General features: G+C 38.0%; 1 protein-coding gene across 2 annotated transcripts in view; it reads left to right on the plus strand.

Annotated features, from left to right (window-relative positions):
• COL4A3 (collagen type IV alpha 3 chain) overlaps nucleotides 1-19,694 on the plus strand; it is an 87,475-nt gene that overhangs the window by 48,714 nt on the left and 19,067 nt on the right. For both annotated transcript variants that reach the window (XM_027787214.2, XM_055817156.1), the window contains 19 exons: nucleotides 1,156-1,209; nucleotides 1,603-1,644; nucleotides 2,992-3,079; nucleotides 4,151-4,186; nucleotides 4,534-4,698; nucleotides 5,908-6,000; nucleotides 6,770-6,865; nucleotides 7,239-7,309; nucleotides 8,496-8,684; nucleotides 9,585-9,753; nucleotides 10,666-10,758; nucleotides 11,846-11,950; nucleotides 12,852-12,949; nucleotides 14,329-14,479; nucleotides 14,611-14,724; nucleotides 15,495-15,662; nucleotides 16,773-16,862; nucleotides 17,440-17,574; nucleotides 18,310-18,408. In XM_027787214.2, coding sequence (XP_027643015.1) covers nucleotides 1,156-1,209; nucleotides 1,603-1,644; nucleotides 2,992-3,079; nucleotides 4,151-4,186; nucleotides 4,534-4,698; nucleotides 5,908-6,000; nucleotides 6,770-6,865; nucleotides 7,239-7,309; nucleotides 8,496-8,684; nucleotides 9,585-9,753; nucleotides 10,666-10,758; nucleotides 11,846-11,950; nucleotides 12,852-12,949; nucleotides 14,329-14,479; nucleotides 14,611-14,724; nucleotides 15,495-15,662; nucleotides 16,773-16,862; nucleotides 17,440-17,574; nucleotides 18,310-18,408 — 2,056 coding nt within the window. The remainder of the gene's footprint in view (nucleotides 1-1,155; nucleotides 1,210-1,602; nucleotides 1,645-2,991; nucleotides 3,080-4,150; nucleotides 4,187-4,533; nucleotides 4,699-5,907; nucleotides 6,001-6,769; nucleotides 6,866-7,238; nucleotides 7,310-8,495; nucleotides 8,685-9,584; nucleotides 9,754-10,665; nucleotides 10,759-11,845; nucleotides 11,951-12,851; nucleotides 12,950-14,328; nucleotides 14,480-14,610; nucleotides 14,725-15,494; nucleotides 15,663-16,772; nucleotides 16,863-17,439; nucleotides 17,575-18,309; nucleotides 18,409-19,694) is intronic.

Genomic DNA, 19,694 nt, shown 5'->3' on the forward strand with positions numbered 1-19,694 from the left:
AAAAGACCTGTTGCTTGCTGCTGACTAGCTAATAAGTTTGAGACACGGTCCAAGTTATGTAAAATTAATTCTACTGAGTTGAATTCTGGTTAGTCATACTGAAACTTTTGCAAAAGGGTTATATCTTCAGCATTAATCAAGAAGCAAAACGAATGATTTTTGATCACTAGAATCAAAGACATTCTTTTACAAAGAAAAGTTATTGTCAAGGTCACAGCTGCCTTGGCCTGAAACAAGTTGACTGATAGAAATAAAAGTGTCATCTTGTCATCATGTAATTCTTAAGATACTCTGTTTTATAACCAAAATGATCTTGTTTGGTTACAACTTTAAAAGCTAAAGTTGTTCAAATGTTTTTTTGTTGGTTTTTTTTTTTTTACACTTCTTCCCCTTTAACAACATCATTAGGGTCACAGTGACCTTACAAATATCACAATTCTTACTGTCAGAATAGCCCTTTTCACATCTATCTTATGAAAACATCATCATGCCAAAACAACCTTAGCAGACAGTCTAAACGCATTCCAGTTTGACAAAGGATGTGGAATGAGACTGCAAAGCTCTACTGTCTCAGCTAACAGAAAGAAAACTTCCGGTCATGACAAAGATATTGCTCTGTTCATATTTCAACTTTACTAACTAACAGTGCATTCAACTGCGTAAGCCTCTGAGAAGCCCCTTTTCCTGGCATGTATGCACTTGCAGAAAGCCTTAGGAGCAGTCAGCACTGTTTTCCCTCCTGGTCTTGCTGACACCTGTTGAGATCAGCACCGTCATGCAGACTGGCCAAGTTCTGGGAGAGGGAGCTGTGAATGTGAGTGTCTCACATTGTGTTCAGTTTCTCCCCTTTCAGAAATAGTAGTTTGCAGAGGGAGAACAAACCAGAACCTCCTACACTTGTGTTACCCAGAGCAGCTCCACCTGGGGATTGATGGAGTGTGCCATTACAAAGCCAGGTTTGGATGAAAGACATGCAATATTTGCCACCAATATGGAAATGTACCCCAAATGCAGTCTTTCCCTGAGATTTCTTCCCTTGAGTAAGTCACATTCACCTTGCCATCACCATGAAAGATGAAAACTTTCCATTTTAAATCTTACTGATGACAGTGCTAAGAGATTAATCCTCATAAAATTGTGTGCTGTCACCTGCAGGGACAAAAGGGTGAACAGGGCGAACCAGGACTGGCTGGAAGGCAAGGAGCTAAGGTATTGTCTAATGGTTTTGTTGTTGCTTTTGAGGGTGAGAATAAGATATGTTTTGGGGTTATTATTTTGTTTTATTTATCACTGTGTATACAATATGTTTTAATTTACCTAACAGATGACAAGTCATGATATCATGGAATAGGGAATGGATCAGCTGAAATAGATCACGTGTCTGAACTGGTGTCCATCTATGCCTGCTGATGTTTTCCTGTAGTTTTTGGTGTATGTGGCTGAACAGTGGTGTAAGGAACAGAGACAGGGTTGGTGAAGGACTGGTCAGGAGCAGAAGTTTTCATTTAATGTTATAAGCAATGTACAGAAGTAACAGTGGGTACCAAATTTCATGTAATGTATTGTTTTAATAAATAAACCCATCTCTGTCCTTTGATGAAGGGGATGAAAGGGATGAAAGGTCCACCTGGAGCTTCTGGTCAAGTAAGTGTAAACTATCTTCATTATATCTTTTTTATAAACCATTAGAATAAAAATAAGCCGAACTGGCTGTATGAGGCAATAACAGATGTCCCTTGATGCTAATAGAGGCATAGCTTTCTTGACGTACTGATGTTGCTGGGAGTCTCACAGAGATGGCATCTTCCTTCATGTGGAGTTGGATACATGATGAGGGCCTGGTTAGACCTCACTCAGTTCTAGCAATTTTAGCAGAAGTCTGGACTGTCACAGAGCAGTTACAAAAATTCACAGGAGTTGATTTTTAAACCAATCTCTAACCAGTTCCAGAATAGGTGATGTTATTTTTAAAATCCGAAGAAGACCTTTTAAAGAAAGCAAGAGATGCTGCGAGTACAATTTCTTTGTCTAGTCATGCTGTCGCGCTAGTGGCTTTCTTAAATGCCCCGTGCACACTTAATGGAAACCTTCTGCCCAAATTGTTCAAAAGAAATAATTTTATAATAAGCTGAATCATTTGTAATATTGTCAGAGTACTAAAACCCCACTTTTTTTCAAAAAATCTAGAGGAGAAACATAAAAATTCTGAATTTTAAGCAGTTTTTTATTAATTTTAAATTTGGTGCATTAGTAGGTAGTTTAAATTTCAGTGTGATATTTGTATATGAAGGCACAGGAATTATAATAATACTGATTTGCCACTAATGATGCCCATGCAAATTAATCCAGAAAAGAGCAAAAATTTGTAGTTGTAAAAAAAAAAAACAAAAAACAAAAAAAAAAAAACAAAAAAAAAAGTTACTGCAAATTGCCTTTTGATTTTTGTCTATAACTTGTAGAAACTTTGAAACGTCATGATACTAAACTTCAATAAATTGAATATTACTTTTTATAGGAATGACTTTTTAATGCATGTGTGATTTAAGTGGTTGATTTTTGTCTGGTTTCATTATTATTATTTAGAAGAGTAGTCTAGACAGAGGTGGTGCTGCTTTGAGGCAGTGGAATAAACTAAGTGATTCCTAGAGATTTCTTTCAAGAGTATTTTTCATTTCATGATGCTGTAATATTCACAATTGGGTCTCCAGCTTATACCTTGCCTGTGTAACTGCATCTGCAGGCAGTGGAGTTCTCTGGGAGTCGAGGAGTTTAGCCAAAATCCCAGCCTCATCTATTTGTACAGGTCTCTTGGTATTATCTGTGTATAACAACTATGACTTCATTTCTGGCTGCTTGGAAATACTGTGTGATTAGAAATTCTCATGGTATCACAACATCAAAGTTATGAATGAGATCATAACATTGTTCTAACAAAATGCTCAATATGAGGTACTGTGCTTTTCCCTTCATACTTGCCATCTTTCTCTTAAGACGGAGTATTATGATAATGCAATTGGTGAAAAAGGAGATGAGGGACCCCCTGGACCTCCAGGACCAAGAGGTCAGCGCGGCATGCCTGGTGAGTGGGACATCAAAACTAGACTCTTTTAGCAAGAGCTTTCCACTCAGAGGGCGTGTTGCTAGCTAGGTTTTTGAGCAGCCAGCAACCTGCTTCTGCCCTTACAAGAATATTTCCATGTTACTCCTATCAAATTGCAGAATTGAAGTGTATCCTAAGGCTTTGATTTATGGCCATATTTCCTTTTAAAAAATAATGAAGCTGGCACACTTCTTTGTGCAGATAATTGAGTTGAGCACCTAAGCTCCCTGACATCCTGTCTCATGACCTTAGCGGATTACTGCATCAGCATGTTATTTGTATATGCCATAGACAGACCACATCAGGGCTGTAAGTCTTCTGTTAAAGGTCATGCTTGCTTTTTTTTTTTTGAGCTGTTGTGATTTGTCTTATGCTATTTTTATTGCCTATCTTTCTTAAATTATAACAATCTGCAAGTTTTTTTGTTTTGGCCATGCTGTAAAATTAAAATGTACTGATTTATTATTTGTAGTAATACACATCTGTGTCACAATATAACAAGGACTTGTGGGCCAAACTCTGAGGCAGCATCTTGTAGTCTATATCTCATACTCATCCAGCAAGGCCTTGCCTTCTGTATTTTGTGAATATTTACGTATCCAAGTGATTGTGTTGCATTCAGTAAATATGCTTTGTTGTTATAAATCTACTTGCATACTTCCAAGGGATGGCAGCAGGGAAACTGAGCCTTGCAAAGATATTAGTGCATTGTTAAGAGGTGGTATATTTACTAAAGCAAATAATAAAGGCAAAAAGAAGCAAGTTTGCAGGCTTTTAAGTCATTTTCAAGCAATTGAGTGTACCCCCACCTAAGATCAATGTGGTGGATCCTATTCCTACGTGTTGTAAACATCCATATCTTGCCAGATTTCAATGAGAATTGTCAGTATGCAACAGTTGCATAAGTAGTAGATGCTTACTGAGGCAAAACCAAATTCTTAAAATAAGCTTTAAATGCAGAAGCCCAAAGGTGGCAGTCAATATTATTGACTAGTGGCTTTGCAAAGTATGCAGTGTTTTAACTACGTTCTAAACACGTTGCTTTTGCAGGACCACCGGGTCCTCCTGGAGATGCTGGTAGACCAGGTATGTGTAATGATCCAGTACCAACAATAAAATAGGTTGTTCCTCCTGTCTGTTATACTGAATCAGCTCGGTGCAATTGTAATTTCAGATGATTTTAAACATATTTCAAGTGGTAAAAAATTGTCACCCAAAGCTTTGATGGGCCAAGTATTTAAAGAGAGGTTAAAGATAATTTTTAAAATGTCTTTACATTTCCATTGCGGTTATTTAATATGTTACGAGATGAACGAGATTTGTGGGATGAATTCAGTATGTTTGTCTCTCACTCATCCTGTTGAGTGCTTTCTTTGCTTTGAAATTCCATTTCCTCTTTAACTTCATTGTTGGGCTTTTCCCTCTTCGGCTAGGTGTATCAAGACCTGGTTTGAGAGGTCCTCCAGGATTTCCTGGACCAAAAGGAACAAAAGGAGAGAAAGGACAAACCGGCTTGTGTATTGTAGGACCTCCAGGACTACCTGGTATTACTGGCAGGCCTGGCTCTGTTGGATTACCAGGTCCTCCAGGAGAACCAGGTGAGTTCTCAGTATTGTATGTGTATATATATATATATATATATAGTAGATATATACATATATATATATACATATACATGTATATATATATGTATATATATTCAGTATTGTATATATAATCAAAAAGAAGAAATTCAGAGTTGTCTCAATATCTAATATATGAGGTAAGTTACTTGTAGAGTATATTTTGAGTAATATGAGTGAATATAATTTCTCTTTGGAAATTTTGTGTTAGGATTTTCATTGAAACACGTATGTAGCAAAGGTCTGTGCTCCATTACTGATAAGATTCTGTGGGGAAGATAGCATGACTTCCCAATGTAAAGATTTCTCACCTCTTTGTATAACTGTGACTATAAAAATCTGCTACATAAACCCAGGAAAGACTAATGCAAGAAAATCTGTTCTTAAAATTTGTTCTTCCAAAAGCTGTAGTGAATGTGTAACAGTAAATTCAGAATGGGCCAATCTGAAAGCTAGAGAAATCACATGCATGCTTCTGAGGTCTTAGTGGGCCTTAGAGCAGGTTTCAAGTTCTGGCAGCACTAAAATAAAGCAGTAGCAGCTTATAAAACTTCTAGAAAACATATTGACTAGGAATACCTCTTTAAGTAAGAGTGCTAACAGCATCGTATTTCTTTTATATGTGGTATGGCAACACAAGTTTTTCTGAACCAATACCAGTGTAGTGCTCTTTTCTCTGTCTTTGAAAAACATAGCTATCCCCAAAAAATATTACCTTAGGATGAGCTTGATGCATGTTCTGTTTTTCCAAAGTAATAGTAAATACAGGAGAATAATTCTGTCAAAGATACATGAACAGCATTAATAATCTAGGATTAAAAAAAAAGTTTCCCTTCCATTTGTGCTAAAAGAAAGAATTATGTTTCCCCTGATTCAAATAAAATGGAAATACTTTCCCCAGAAAGGACTGTGCTTTTTAAAGGCTAAACAGATGGATCTAACAGTCTGCCTAAATATGGATGGCATTACCATATTTATCCTTAAGTACTTCCAATTACAGGTGTTCTGGATTTGTCCAGGTAGTTCTGTCTTCTAAATGAATCATGAATATCTCAAGTTGGAAGGGACCCATAAGGATCAGAATACTGTCTCTAGCTCTTCCCTACAACTTTTTTTCTCTTAGCTACTAGAGAATTGTCTGAATAATCTCCCTATGTAATTGTGCTGTGCTCATTTCTTGAACAGGTAGAGTAACATTTGGAACAGGCCTACCAGGACTTCCTGGAGAACCAGGGTGTATAGGACCTCCAGGACCTCCAGGAGATACTGGCATGAAAGGTCAGTTTCAGAAAACTGTCACTCAGAAGTAGATGGTACAATCTGGTGATCTGCATGGATCCTCATGAAATTTTAAATGTCATTTACCTCTTAAGCCTGTGCTTAAGCCTCCTAACTGTGATGAGTTCAGGGACTTAAGAAAATTCATTAGGGGTGGCAAGATGTCTTCCTCCCCTTACAGAAAGTGGCAGCTAAGATACATGTGCCAGTGCTGCATACTAGTTGTACAGCACCGCAGCAGGTTGTAGATCTTCACTGGAACAAACAATTAGTACAGATTGGTAGGATTTTCATATTCTTCTATTATGTTCAACACTAACAGTTGTTCTCTGAGAGAAGGTTCCTCCTGCAAATTTCACCACAGGAGCTGCTGAATCTCTTTGCCACTAGCTAATCATTAAAGTTGCCCAGGCTGTTACGGAGCCACGTTAGTTTGAAGCCTATGTCCCTTTCTTCTTTTGAGACAATTTGGCTTATCAGTAGAGCTATTGTATCCAAATGGTTTACTAAAACTAGACTTGAAAAGAATCAAGATATTTAAATTGAATGTTCCTGCATTTTCAATTAAATGTAATCAGTTCTGGTTCACTGTCTGACCACAGGTAATTTTGTTCTGTGTTGGAAGTGTTCTTCCAATAAAATGAAAGACGTGATTCTGCCGCTCTCTGGCCAAAAAGTGTTGGCCATCCTCTATAACAAACTACATAACACATTATTAAACCTGGGAATGACTCGCTGTGGAACAACTGATGAATTATTTTCATTCTAGGTGATGAAGCTTTCGTGTGTACTGATTGCATCTATATTCCGGGAATACCTGGTCTTCCTGGTTCTCCTGGGCCACACGGCCAGGATGGCATGCCTGGTAAATTATCTTGTTTCTAACAGGATAGTAGGAAATGCCAGTGATTTTGCTTTTAGCATGAGAATCGGGTGTGGGCATGTCTGCAGCGTGCAGTCCTTGAACTAGCTGTGTTCAAGTCTCACACACTCACACAGTGTGTGAGACTGTGGTGAGCGTGGGAGCCTGATGCCGCTCCATCCACCAATATGAACACAAGCCTTAAAAAGAGGAGGTCAGAATGCCAATAGGCTTGGGTGCAGCCTGAAGCCAGGTCAGTCTGTAATGACACAGTCAATGTAACAAGCAGAAACATTCAATGCTGGGTGTGGTTATTGGAGCTTGTCAAAATGTTGTTCGCCTTTTTCTTTTCAAAATATGCTCTTTTTTTTTGCAGGTAGAGAAGGAACAACAGGTCCGAAAGGTCCTCCAGGTTCTCCAGGAGCACCGGGATTTCCAGGAGCTCAAGTAAGACTGGTTTTTCAGACTATTTTTCAGAACCCACAAGAACTATTGCAGAGAAACCTCATGGCTGGTGTTACATTCAGTGTCATACTGCATGATCTCAACAGTTTTCCTTCTGTTGTAATGAACGTATCTGCACAGAAGGCCTAGGTAGGTATGGCTGACCTAGTTTTACAGGAGCCTGTTTTGCTCAGTGCAGCAGGAAGTGCAGCCCTATGCTGCATTTCATGGTGGCTAGACTGCTTTTCCTGCCTGGTATGGGTAGTTTACAGTTACCTTCTGTTTCTCTGCGTGATTCTATAATCATGGCAGTGGCTCTAAAGCATATAGAGTTTTGTGTGCCCAGACCTTTGTCAGACGTCACTTGTTTCCAGCATACTCAGGACTTGCTAAAGCTCCAACTGTGCAGAGAAACTGGCTTCTCATAATACCCTTTTCAGGGGTGCAAAGAAGATTTCCTTTTGGGAAACATGAAGAGGGAAGGCTGACATCTTCTGCCACAGACATACCATTTGGTTGTTCTGACTTGTGCCTGTAATAGTAATTATTTATGGAAAATTACAGTTGGCACTATCCAATTAAAAAATGTTATGCACAAATATTCATTGTGGTGGTTGCCATACAGATGCAGAATAAGTCTGCTAACAGGCTTTTCCATAAGGCTTCCGAGAATTCATGAATCCAAGATCACGAGAGCCCAGTGTGCTTTCAGTTTGTACTGGGTTTGGCTGGGATAGAGTAACTGGTTTGTACTCTGAGGGGGAGAGAAGGGAGAGGAAAAGTTAACTCTGAACAGAGCCAACTGGCAGTTACAGAGTCCTTGAGGAGATATTTCTATGTAGAGGAGAAATCTCTGATTAGATTTTAAGGTACTTTCTTGTACTTCTTTTTGTGCCACCAAAGCACAACCAGGTAGCTAACAGTCTGATCCATTAAACGATCCTGCATTATTCCTGCTCGTGGTAGCATAAATGAAATTATAACCAGGGCCAAAAGGAGTAAAGGCAGGAGAAAAAGGGGGGAAAACCCCCACCAAACAAAACAAGAAAAGCCCTCTTCATTGAAGTGTGCCATTACAGTGAATAAAGATAATAGAGAGAACCATGCTTGGGTATTTAATTTAGAAAAAGAAAGCTTGAAAATAGTTGACATGTCTAGCACTGAAACTCTTTTGATTACTGTGTTCCAGGGACCTCCAGGTTTTAGAGGGGATCCAGGATATAAAGGCTCAAAAGGTGAACCAGGAGATGTGTATCCAGAAGGGCCACAAGGTGAGCGAGGAGATCCGGGGTCCAGGGGAATCAAAGGAAGAAAAGGTTCAAGTGGATTTCTGGGAAGACCTGGCTCTAAAGGATCCAAGGGTTATAAAGGTGAAGAGGTGGGTATCATTGTTTGCAGTTAACATAGAATTCATGAAAACCTAAGACGGTATTTATATCTTGTATAATAGTCTGTTTTATCTATTCAGATACTTTAACTGAATATATAGCAGCCAATACGTTTAACCAAGATGCATGAAAGTATAAGAGTAAATATTCTTACATAATACCAGAGAGAGGTGAGGTTTGTGTAGGTACACGTTGCTGAAAGACCTCGGCAGTCTATTGTAGTGTTAGTTTGGATATTTATATTGGATCATTATCTTGGATTCTTATGATTAATAAGATTCAATAAAGAAAGGCAGTTTTCATGACTACTTACAATGCTTAAGAGGAAATCATTCAATATTTCTTGTTCAGTCTTTAGGAGTTGATCTTCAGTAAGGGCTGAGAAAAACCACAAAAGCTGGGAAAACCAACCATAAAACTAGAATCATTAGGGCAGAGCTCTTTGTTCAAACAAAACAGAAACAAAAAGTAACAATTATTATTGCATTGTGTTGGCTGAGAAACCATTAAAGTGATTCAGATGCAACTGTCTCTGAACCTGACTCCACAGTATTCAAGGACAATCAGAGCTGAAGTGGTTTTTTTTATCGTTACCTGTTTTAAAAAGGAAAAAAGTGTACAGTGTAGTGCCACAGCAATTAAAAAAAATCAAGTTGTTGTACTTATTTGTACTATTTCCCTCTTAATAGCCCTCTATTTGTAACCATTTATATTAAAATTTATATTCTTTTAATCACAGGTAAAGCAGAGGAAAAATTTTCCTTTAGTTACCAGAGCTACTCTGTTACTAAAGTAATGCAAAGTAACTCTCAGAGAATCGGGCATATTGTTGTGAAAGCTGGTGTGGAAAGCAAGTAATGCTTGGTACACACACGTGTAATCTTTCATAGGGATTGGCTGGTTCAAAAGGAGATAGAGGACTACCTGGATTGCCTGGCAGTTTTGGTCTTCCTGGAGAGATGGGGCTTCCTGGACTGCCAGGATATGGACCACAAGGAGTAAAAGGTTTCAAAGGCTCTAAAGGAATACCTGGTCCACCTGGATTACCTGGAGAAACTGGTTTGTAACTTTCTGCTTTGTCTATTTTAAAGACTACTTGATTGAAATTGCAGATATAGATTGAAGTCAAAGGCAATTCATGAAACATAGGAAGTTTTTCTGTTCTTCTTGCAATGAGATTTCTGCAGCGTTACTCCAACTTCGGTCCCGCTGGAGATGAGAACAAAAGTCTTAGAGTCATAAACTAATTGAGGTTGGAAGGGATCCTATGAGGTCTTTAGTCCAAAGGCCTGCTCAGAGTGGGGTCAGTTATAAGATCAGAGCAAGTTACTGAAAGCATTACCCAATTAGGCCTTGAAAACCTCCAAGAACAAAGACAGCACGTCATCTCTGGGCAACCTGTTCCAGTGCTTGACTGTTCTCATCATGGGGGGGAGGGGGGGCAGGGCATATCCTTAAAATACACACATCCTGTTGTCATCAGTGTGAGATAAGTCATCAGGGGAAAATATGAAGGACCTAATAATTTTTGAGTGCTGAAAACATAGCCAGTATATATATATTTATAGGCAAGCATAAACTGGAAGAGCTCAAAGTTGGATGGCAGGTATAGTCAAGGTTTCTTAAAGAGAATACCCATTAAATCTTTACAAAACGGAGTTGAAGGCTAAGCATTTCTCAACTGTGTCATTTTCCTGCTGACTTTGTGCTTCCTTTTCTGGGTCTCCACTAGACTTCAGGAGGGCTGAGAAGATAACTGCAGATTGTCTTGGTGTCAATAAAATTCTTTTGCTTTATGAAGCCAAAATCTGAAGGCTTTTCAAAGTCTGTGGAGTTTCATAAATATGGAAACTGTAAAAGACTGCATTTTTAACCAAGTAGATTGGTCGCTGGTATTTTAAAATGCTTAAGATTACATATTGCCAAACTATAAACCTTTGTAATCCTTGATTATGGTTTGGTTTTTTTAAGGTCTGAAAGGAGAGACCGGTAGGATAACTCCATTACCTGCATTGCCAGGACCTCAAGGACCAGATGGTTTACCTGGACCCCCAGGAGTGCCTGGTGAGTACATCTGCAATAAATAAAATAAATCAGAGATAATCTGATCGGGATTTTTCTCCCAGCTCTGGCCAGATAAAACTGTTGGATTACTTTGAAATAATTATAAAAAGGATTTCTGCGATGCAGAAACTATGGAATTAGCTGTAAAATTCCCTTTCAAGTAAACTAGGAGAAGTGGATGTGAACAGGAAGGGCACACAGGGCCATGTCCATCGTGTGCAGTATGGCGGAGATTCCGAGCAGTCCTCTGCTATGACTTTGTTCCTCCAAGAACCAGAAACATCTGATGCATATGCTGCAGCTTGTATATCCAGAAAGGCACTTCTGGTGTAATTTTGACAAAAGCATATCCTGCATTATGCTGGGACTGCTGCAACTTCCAAAACAGAAGGAACAAAATTAGGTTAAAGCATTCTTTTAAAGCATTCTTTATCTTCTTGAAGCCCTTGGTCCTTCTCATGCTTTGCAGGGGCACAGTCAAAAATGTAACTGTATTACTAAGTTTCCTTGTTCGTTTTTGACATGAATTACTAACCATTGTTCTAAGATATTAAGATCAGTTTCCTTTTTTGTTGGGTTTTGGGCTTTGGTTCTAGGTGGGATTTTTTTGCTTTCTGGTGTGTTAAACTTTGAAGAATTTTTGAATGCACTGAAGGACAATAAGTGACATTGAGGCTAACCATAAGGCATCTCTGCTTTGGTTTTGTAGAACAATAGTCCTTAAAGCTACCCTGAATAGTGCAAGCAAATTTCTTGGCAGCTTTATGGTAGATTTTGTTCTTATACTTGCTTCTGTTCCGAGCCTTACCCCTATAATGTATGTTTTTATCTTCTCAACAAGAGGAAGATTTGTATCTGCACATAGTTGTTCCTAGAAGCCTGGCATTTGGGCAAATTGCACAAAAAATTAACGTACAGACTCATGCCTGCTTTGATACTGTGAACACAATTAGGATTTTAACTGTGAAAACCTGCTGTGAAGGAGAATAGTGTCTAAGTTCTAATTAATAAACTATAAACCACTCAATCTTACCATTTGATGTTCTTTGGTAAGATACATCACAGTTTACTTAATTTCTTTTTACAGGTACCGTTGGAGCAAGAGGTCAGCCAGGTGATTCAGGACAACCAGGGCCAACAGGTGACACAGGCTTTCCAGGACTTGGGTTTCCTGGAATCCCAGGTCCAAAAGGTAAAATACTCTTTTTGATCATCTTTTTTTTTTTTTTTTTCCTAAAAAAAAAAAAAAGCAACACTCCCCCAATCTACAATTTTTTTTTTAAGTCCACATCAAAAACAATCAACAAGTGAAAAAAAATAATTGTGAATGTTAGACAGGCAAGTTTTTTTAGCAGTCTTGTAATTTACTGCCTTAAGGGCTTATAAATTGCAAGTTTGAAGCACTTCAAAGTATTTCAGAGAATCAAGTATTAAAGCTGCTAGTAGGAAAATATTTTAAAAGACATTGATGCTTCCTGGAATACTGCCAAAACAGGTGCAGCTTGTCTGAGTGCCATACTTACTTCAGATGGGTTCTCATGTGTTACAGAAACAGACCTTTTTTAGTGTTGGGACATCATTTTTAATCAATTTTGGTTACGTACAATGCAATACCTGCTCTAATGTGCATGTAGTAGGAAGCTTTTTTAATACTGCGAATTTGGCCATTCCTCATGCTAAGTCATGCGCCACTTTGGACACTAGAAATACTAAAAAATTCTCATAATATTGTCAGGATAGGGAGGAGAAAAAAAAGCTCTGATACTAAAGCTACTACCAAGCTGCTTGTTAAATAAAACAGTAGGTAACTGACATTAGAATAGCTTCACTTGAAAAAAAAAAATTAAATTAAAAAATCCCATGTTAAATAACTGATTTGAAGAAAGTAACTAAGCAGTGTTACAGTCAACATTGAGGGAATATGTAAGGAACAAGATGCAGTGTGTCACATCAGCTCTGAAATCAAGATGCTGTCTTCAGCTCATGTAAGCTACTTTAGTGTCAGAGGCTCATAACTGCATCCATACAAATACCCATTTGTAAAATGAGGTGATAACCATAGCATCTGTACCGCCATTTAATTCCTTTTACAGGTGATAAAGGACTTGCAGGAAGCAGAGGGTCACCAGGTTGTGAAGGAAAGATTGGAGATCCAGGCCGAGCTGGAAACCTGGGACAACCAGGAGAAAAGGTTTGGTTAGAAATACAGCACAGACTTTTCCATAGGTCCCATTCGTTAAATGTGACACTGAGCAAATAAATTAAGAAATGTGAGGAATATGAGTTTCTGTATTTCCTGACCAGTGTTGCACAAACTATGAAATTAATTTCTTTATATAAAAAGGAGGTAGGTAAAGTCAAAATTTTAAATTCAGATCCGGATTTCAGAACTCCAAGTGTTTGGATGGTTTGGTACTTCACTTATCAGAGCACAAGGAGGATATCGTGTTGCTTACAGCAAAAAAATAAATCCACAGCTTCTGAAAAGATGGCTATTCAGAAATTGCAATTAAGCACATATTTGATGGAGGTCAGCGAAGACTAAGTATGCATTTAATTTAAGCAAGTGCTCTGTTGAATTGAAGCATAAAGGAATTATGTTGGAGGTAATACTGTACCACTCTTGCTGATTAACAGAAGCTAATCTACTGATGGCATACATAAATGTAGATTCTTGACTATGTAATCAGGATTCAAATTTGAACAAAAATAACATAAATGTTTTGAAAAAGTGGCATTTATTTTTTTGTGTGCTCACATGTCATTCTTTTGTGTGTTTTTTGACATGACAAAGTGTGAGGTTTGAGGCTGTGAATTTTTTTGTTGTTGTTGTTACTAATCTGTGTTTGATGCCCCAGAAGAGCTGGATGTGGTGTGGCCTTTGGTCCGAGTATGTTATCAGTGACTGATATAAGCTCATCTCTATTGACCTGCTTTATGAACATACTGATTTGCTGGTACTCAAAGGACTACTCGAACAAATCAGCAGTTCAGTTGGTCAAAAAAAAACTTAGTTCAGACTTTCCATTCAGGCAAATGGGACATTTGTGATAAAACCCGTCTTCATGGAAAACAATGTTCAGAAGAATGATTTAAAAAAAAAGCAATAACTGACTTTGAATACTCCAAGACATATCTGGATGCTGACCTTGAATATTTAAATAAATATTTTGATAAAAGTATGACTTTCATATAAAATTAAAGGAAAAGTTGTATTTGCACAAACATCAACCAAATTTTCAGATACAGGTCCAAAGCTTTTCATAGCAACAGCAAGCACCACAATGCATGAAGGCCAAATGGAGGGAAGTGTCTTGCAGTTTCTTAGGGTTAGGAGACAAGGGTTCAAAAGCTGTCCAGACAAATTACTCCTCTGGTGTGAAACTGGTAGTTGGTCACTAAGGAACATCCAGTTGAACTGGAGCCATTAAAAATTATAATGTGAAAGATCCCCAGAGAATGGAGAAAATTACCGTAATAGAAGAAGTGAATTGATCACATAGTGGAGAAAAATATTTTGGCAGGTTTGTAACATGTAGTGGATTGTTTACATTTCTCTCTGTGTTGCAGGGTGACCCAGGCATGGTTATTCCTGGAGAGCCAGGTAGACTGGGTTCACCAGGAGGTCGTGGCATTCCTGGCTCAAAAGGTGATACTGGATTTCCAGGACTTCCAGGCCTACCAGGGCATGCTGGACATGATGGTGATGATGGTCTAAGAGGTACTGTTGTCAAACAAGCTCATGAAGAACAGCAAGTTATTTTAAGGAAAAGGAAGCAAAGTCAAACAGTGCTCACTCAAAGTTTGAAACTTCTACTTCAATCATTGTGAATCCAGTCTCCTTTCTTTTAGGAGATCGTGGCTCACCTGGAGTTCCTGGAGACCCAGGTTTTCCAGGGAAACCTGCTGAATGTCTTATTGGCCTGCCAGGTTTGCCAGGTGGCCAGGGAGCTACAGGCCCACCAGGTAGAACTTTCTGAATCCAATGTGCCATTTTGCTCAGTGGGTCTGGGGTTTTTTGTTGCTGCCTTCCAGTGGCCTGAGGGAGCTGAAGTTATTTCTGCATATTGGTTGTAGGATAGGATAGTATGCGAGAAAATGTAAGCCCATTTAAAAAGTGTACTTTCTGCTGATGAGAAGAAACATATGCACTGATTAAGATGGATTAAGAATCAAATTCCATTGTACAGTAAAGAGAAATCACAAACTGGCCCAAATTCTGCAGGCAAAAGGATATTTCAGTCATATCTTCTGTATGGGGCTGAACTTACATTCCTTGGCACAATGCAATTGATAAAGAAACAAAACAGAGGAAGAGCTCAGCTAGGTAGAAGACTGATTTAGTGTCTTAAAAGTACCTGCATATACTGCCTATGGTTTTTGTTCCAAAAGAAACACACTCAGGTACTCAGCACAGTCCTCCTCCTGAAGGATCTCATATATGATTTCAAATGAATTGCCCCCACCAACCGACACACAACCCACTCCCAAGAATGAATGCAGAATTGGTGGGCTTTTCACACTTGAGTTTTTCTTTTTCTGAGAAAGAACAGAATTGTCTACTCTCATTCCTGCCCCCCCCCTTAAAAAATGTATGTATGTTGTGTACAGATCTAATGTTTAGCCCTCAAACAGGCAGAGTTTAAGAAGTTTCATGCTTATGATGTCAAGATAGAGATGAAGGTTTATTTTCCAGGCAAATGTACTTTACTACACTGTCATGCATTTTTCTTTAGGAGGAAGAGGTTCACAAGGTTCAAAAGGAAAACTGGGTCCTCCTGGCTTGAGTATCCCAGGAAGCTATGGAGAGCCTGGGGAACCAGGATTAACAGGTCTTCAGGGAAATACAGGATTACCTGGTCCCAAGGGACAGTCTGGAAGGCCAGGAATCTCTGGTGTGCCAGGTAAGGATTCCCGAATACTTGTTTTGATGTAGAAATTAAGTCAGTCTCTGCAAAAAGGTGTCAGTCATGCTTTTCCAAATTGAAGATGCTGAAATGCTTTTTCCATCAACAGCTTTCATATATCATTGCAATCTATGTGGAAAATAAATAAATCATCATTCCCTAAATGACGAGTGCATCTTGAAGCTGTCGTGACACAGTACTGAATTTTCTATAATCCTTCTGAGAACAGAGGGCTACCTTACATTGGTTTTTGTACAGTAATGTCCTTGCAGTAGGACATGAAATAGTTAATATTCAAAGCAACTCCCAAGTATAATGGAAGTGTGGGTGTTTAGCTCTTACTCAGCATCCCTTTTCAAACAGATAGCTTGTTAATGCTATCTTCTTTTTCTTAAAAAGCAAGTTCAGATCTTGAGCCTGTCAGAGTTGAGTCAGATCAAACTGTCACCTTAACCAGAACTAACTTAAAGTAAGGTAGGTAATCCCTGTAGGTTGTTTGTTTGTTTGTTGGTTTTTCAGAAATGTGTTCAAATTTGATTTGTAGAATAAAATATATCAGTTGTGTAATGTTTCTTATCTCTAACAAAGATTTTTTTTCATTACTGTTAAATCCTTCATTATCCTGTAGGAAGGAGATGGTACATACCTTTTTATGTGTACAGCCTATAAAACTAATGATAAACATGTAGCACTTGACTCAGTTAGGCAAACCTAGGCTTCTGATGTCATTTGAGGGGAGTTATCATGTCCCAGCTGGCCTTCAGTTCCTCAGCCAGAAAGGAATGTCTTTCCCATACATCCCATGACAGGTCACCCATCCCTGTGTGGGTATCTTGGATACATTATCCTCACTGTCAGTTGCTTCATTCATTGATAGAAGCAGTTGCATCTACTAATCTAGGTAGTTTGGGGATTACTGTGTGTGTAAATGCTGTTCCTGTGGTTAAAGACTGGAAAACTGGCTTGGACAGTGTGTTATAGAAATGGAGAAAAAATAAAATGAGCAATTAAACGCTTAAATGACAGGCATGTGTAGTTTTCTGAAATAATGTTCTGTTTTGCTGATCAAATACAAATGAATATGTTCATACTGTTTTATTTCTACAGGCTCAAGGGGAGAACCAGGTATAATGGGCCTGTTGGGATTTCCTGGACCCCCTGGCATGATTGGAAGACCAGGCTATGCGGGTATCAGAGGCAAGTGGCCATAGTATCTGCCATCATTATTACTTAGAATATAGGAAATTCCATGCTGAAGTTAGTCCTGAGATCCATCCTGATGTATGTTATCACTCCTGAGTATGTGTCATGCATGAATTTCTTTGAGTCTTGGTAATTTGGCTTCTGTATATGTGCAGTCTACAGACTGAATGACAACATTATTTAATTAATTTTTTTAGCAGTTTTGAATTGCCACCTTCCCTGTTTTATTAGCATTTGTGCAAGTGGCTGGCAGTTTGCTAAATACAGAGTACAGAGCTTTTTTGCTCTGTTTTTTCCATCCCATTCATGTTCCCAATATCATTATATCTATTCAACAAATATAAGATTATACATATATTGAGTATAAGAAATAATTACAGTCTCTTGCCGTAATCTTATGCTCATAGATGTTTTATTGATGATTCAAAGTAATCAAGAAGCTACTTTAGATTGCTGATTTGGAATGTATATTTACATATGTAGTTGTCCTTTAAGACAGAAGTTTCATTGCTTCCCTTATGCTATCGTCTAGTCAGGTTTCATCAGAAAATGTCAGTATATTTTCTTGCAGGTTCTCCTGGCTTCCCAGGACTAAAGGGAAGAAAAGGGTTTCTTGGAGCAAAAGGCGAACCAGGTGATAAAGGTTTTCCTGGACCATCCGAGACCTTGGTTGGTGTTGGGAGTAAAGGAGAACGAGGCTTAAAAGGTATGCATTCATTGTTCTGTCATTAAAAACTAGTTAGGGTTGTCACCTGTGTTGCAGTTCTAGTGGACTCTAAAGCATGGAAGAAACTGACTTTACTACTGAGAGTATTCACATGGCTTTCAAATAATTATTGCTGAATACTGTAATTGTCTTTATTTATGGGTTAGTTAGATATTACACTGAATATTTATTTTCATTGTAACAAGTCCATATGCCTTAAGAAACCTCTTACTGTAGTGTTAAACCAGTAACAGTATGTCAGTAGTACTAGAAGGCTTATATACATATATGCTATACATTTGTGGATTTACACATTTAGTAGCCTGTGAGCGCAGAAATGGGTGCACTTAACAACTGGATGCTGGATTACAAAGAAATTGAGCCTGCTCGGAAATCCTTGACTGTCAGAAGAATTCCTTTGTTTCCAATATTAATATAGACTCTGTGTACGGGAGTTGTACATACTTAACTAATGCTACCTGGATTTGTGTGTGACGTTTTCCTATGGAAACATTCAGAAACCTCCTTTTGTCTCTGTATGATAAAAAGACAAGGCACTAACTGTGAGCTTGTGTCTTGCTTATATGTGTTCAGTGAAAATCCTATGCTCCAATTCTGCTTCATTAGCTTTAAGAGTTATAAAACTTCGAACTACATAAAACTTGTAACTTCATATAAAACATCTATTCTAAGATGTTGTTTCATAATACTTTTTAAAATGAAACTTTGTTTTAGGAGTTCAAGGAAGAATGGGTCTAAGAGGAGAAAAAGGAGATGGTGGTGTGCAAGGTCCTCCAGGTCTTGATGGGTCTGAAGGAATACCTGGTCTACCAGGTATGGAATATGTATATTGAAAATTACTGTATAGTGTGGAGAGCAGAGATAATATTACCTCAGTGCTAGCACATAAATTCAGCTCCAGCAGCAGCACTACATTCTCTGCATTAACCCTGAAGCTTTTCTGAGAATTCTGAAACTGAGCAATTTCAAAAGCTGTTATTTGAAAGTCATAGCAGCTGCCACCAAACGGTTCTTTGTTTCTTTCTAAATACAGAATATTGTTTGGGGTGATAAATAGAACATAATATTAAGTCCTGAATAATAATAACTTCAAAATCTAAAAGCTGATGAGGCCACTGAATAAAAATTGGTGTCTATAAAAGTAAAGTCTGAATTCTGTTTTGTTAAAAAAAGAAGTAAGAATTCTAAAATATGACCATTACAATTGTGCACAAAAATGTTTCAGAAGCTTTTTTTATTCCAGATTAATTTTATTACCCCTTTCAAAGCCTGCATGTTTGGCTTGTATTTTGAAAGTTACCAGATCTTCAGTGAAAAGCAGACTTTAAAAATACCTGCATAAATTATAAACCTACCTAAGACATTTCCTAAGATATTTCACAAAGTTTTGCTCTGCCATTACCTTAACCTCATACATAATGATACATGTTGAACCTCGAGTGAGACGATGCATCTGCTTTTTTTTCAGATTGATGTTAATAAAACATCTTTACTTCTCTCTATTCTGTGGTTTTGATTCTTCAAGATAACTTCTTTCTAGAAAACTGTATGACGCTATAATTAAATACATTAAAAGGGTGACAATTAGAAATAACATTAAACTTATAATCAAAATTGCTCTTCTCGTGATGGCAATTATCCATGCTTTATGTCATCATATCCATATTTATGTCATACCTAGCAATGACTATAAAGGATAGTCATTGCTAGGTAGCCAGTCACAAAAAAAGCTGCAAATGCTCCACTACTCCCTAACTTTTTATGGAAGCAAATAAGACTTCACCTGTCTACATGTTCAAGCATTGCTAATACCCTAAAATGTAGACATCTGGACGTTCTAGATGCAACTAGATCTTGTAGTCATTAAACTGAATGCTAATTTAGCTAAATTAAGCTAAAGATAAGTGAGTAGGGGGAAAAGTGCCTGAGCCATATAAGAAAAAGCTCGTGGGTATACTAGTTGTAAGAAGCGCATAATAAGTAAGTAATAATGTGATTGTGAAATGCCCAGAAACCAGAGTGAACTCAGGGAGACAATGATAGGAGAGTCCAGTGCGTGAATACAAATTCATGATCTTGATCAAAATTTGCAAAAGTAT

This window comes from Falco peregrinus, chromosome 12, assembly GCF_023634155.1.
Source record: "Falco peregrinus isolate bFalPer1 chromosome 12, bFalPer1.pri, whole genome shotgun sequence".
Taxonomy (NCBI): domain Eukaryota; kingdom Metazoa; phylum Chordata; class Aves; order Falconiformes; family Falconidae; genus Falco; species Falco peregrinus.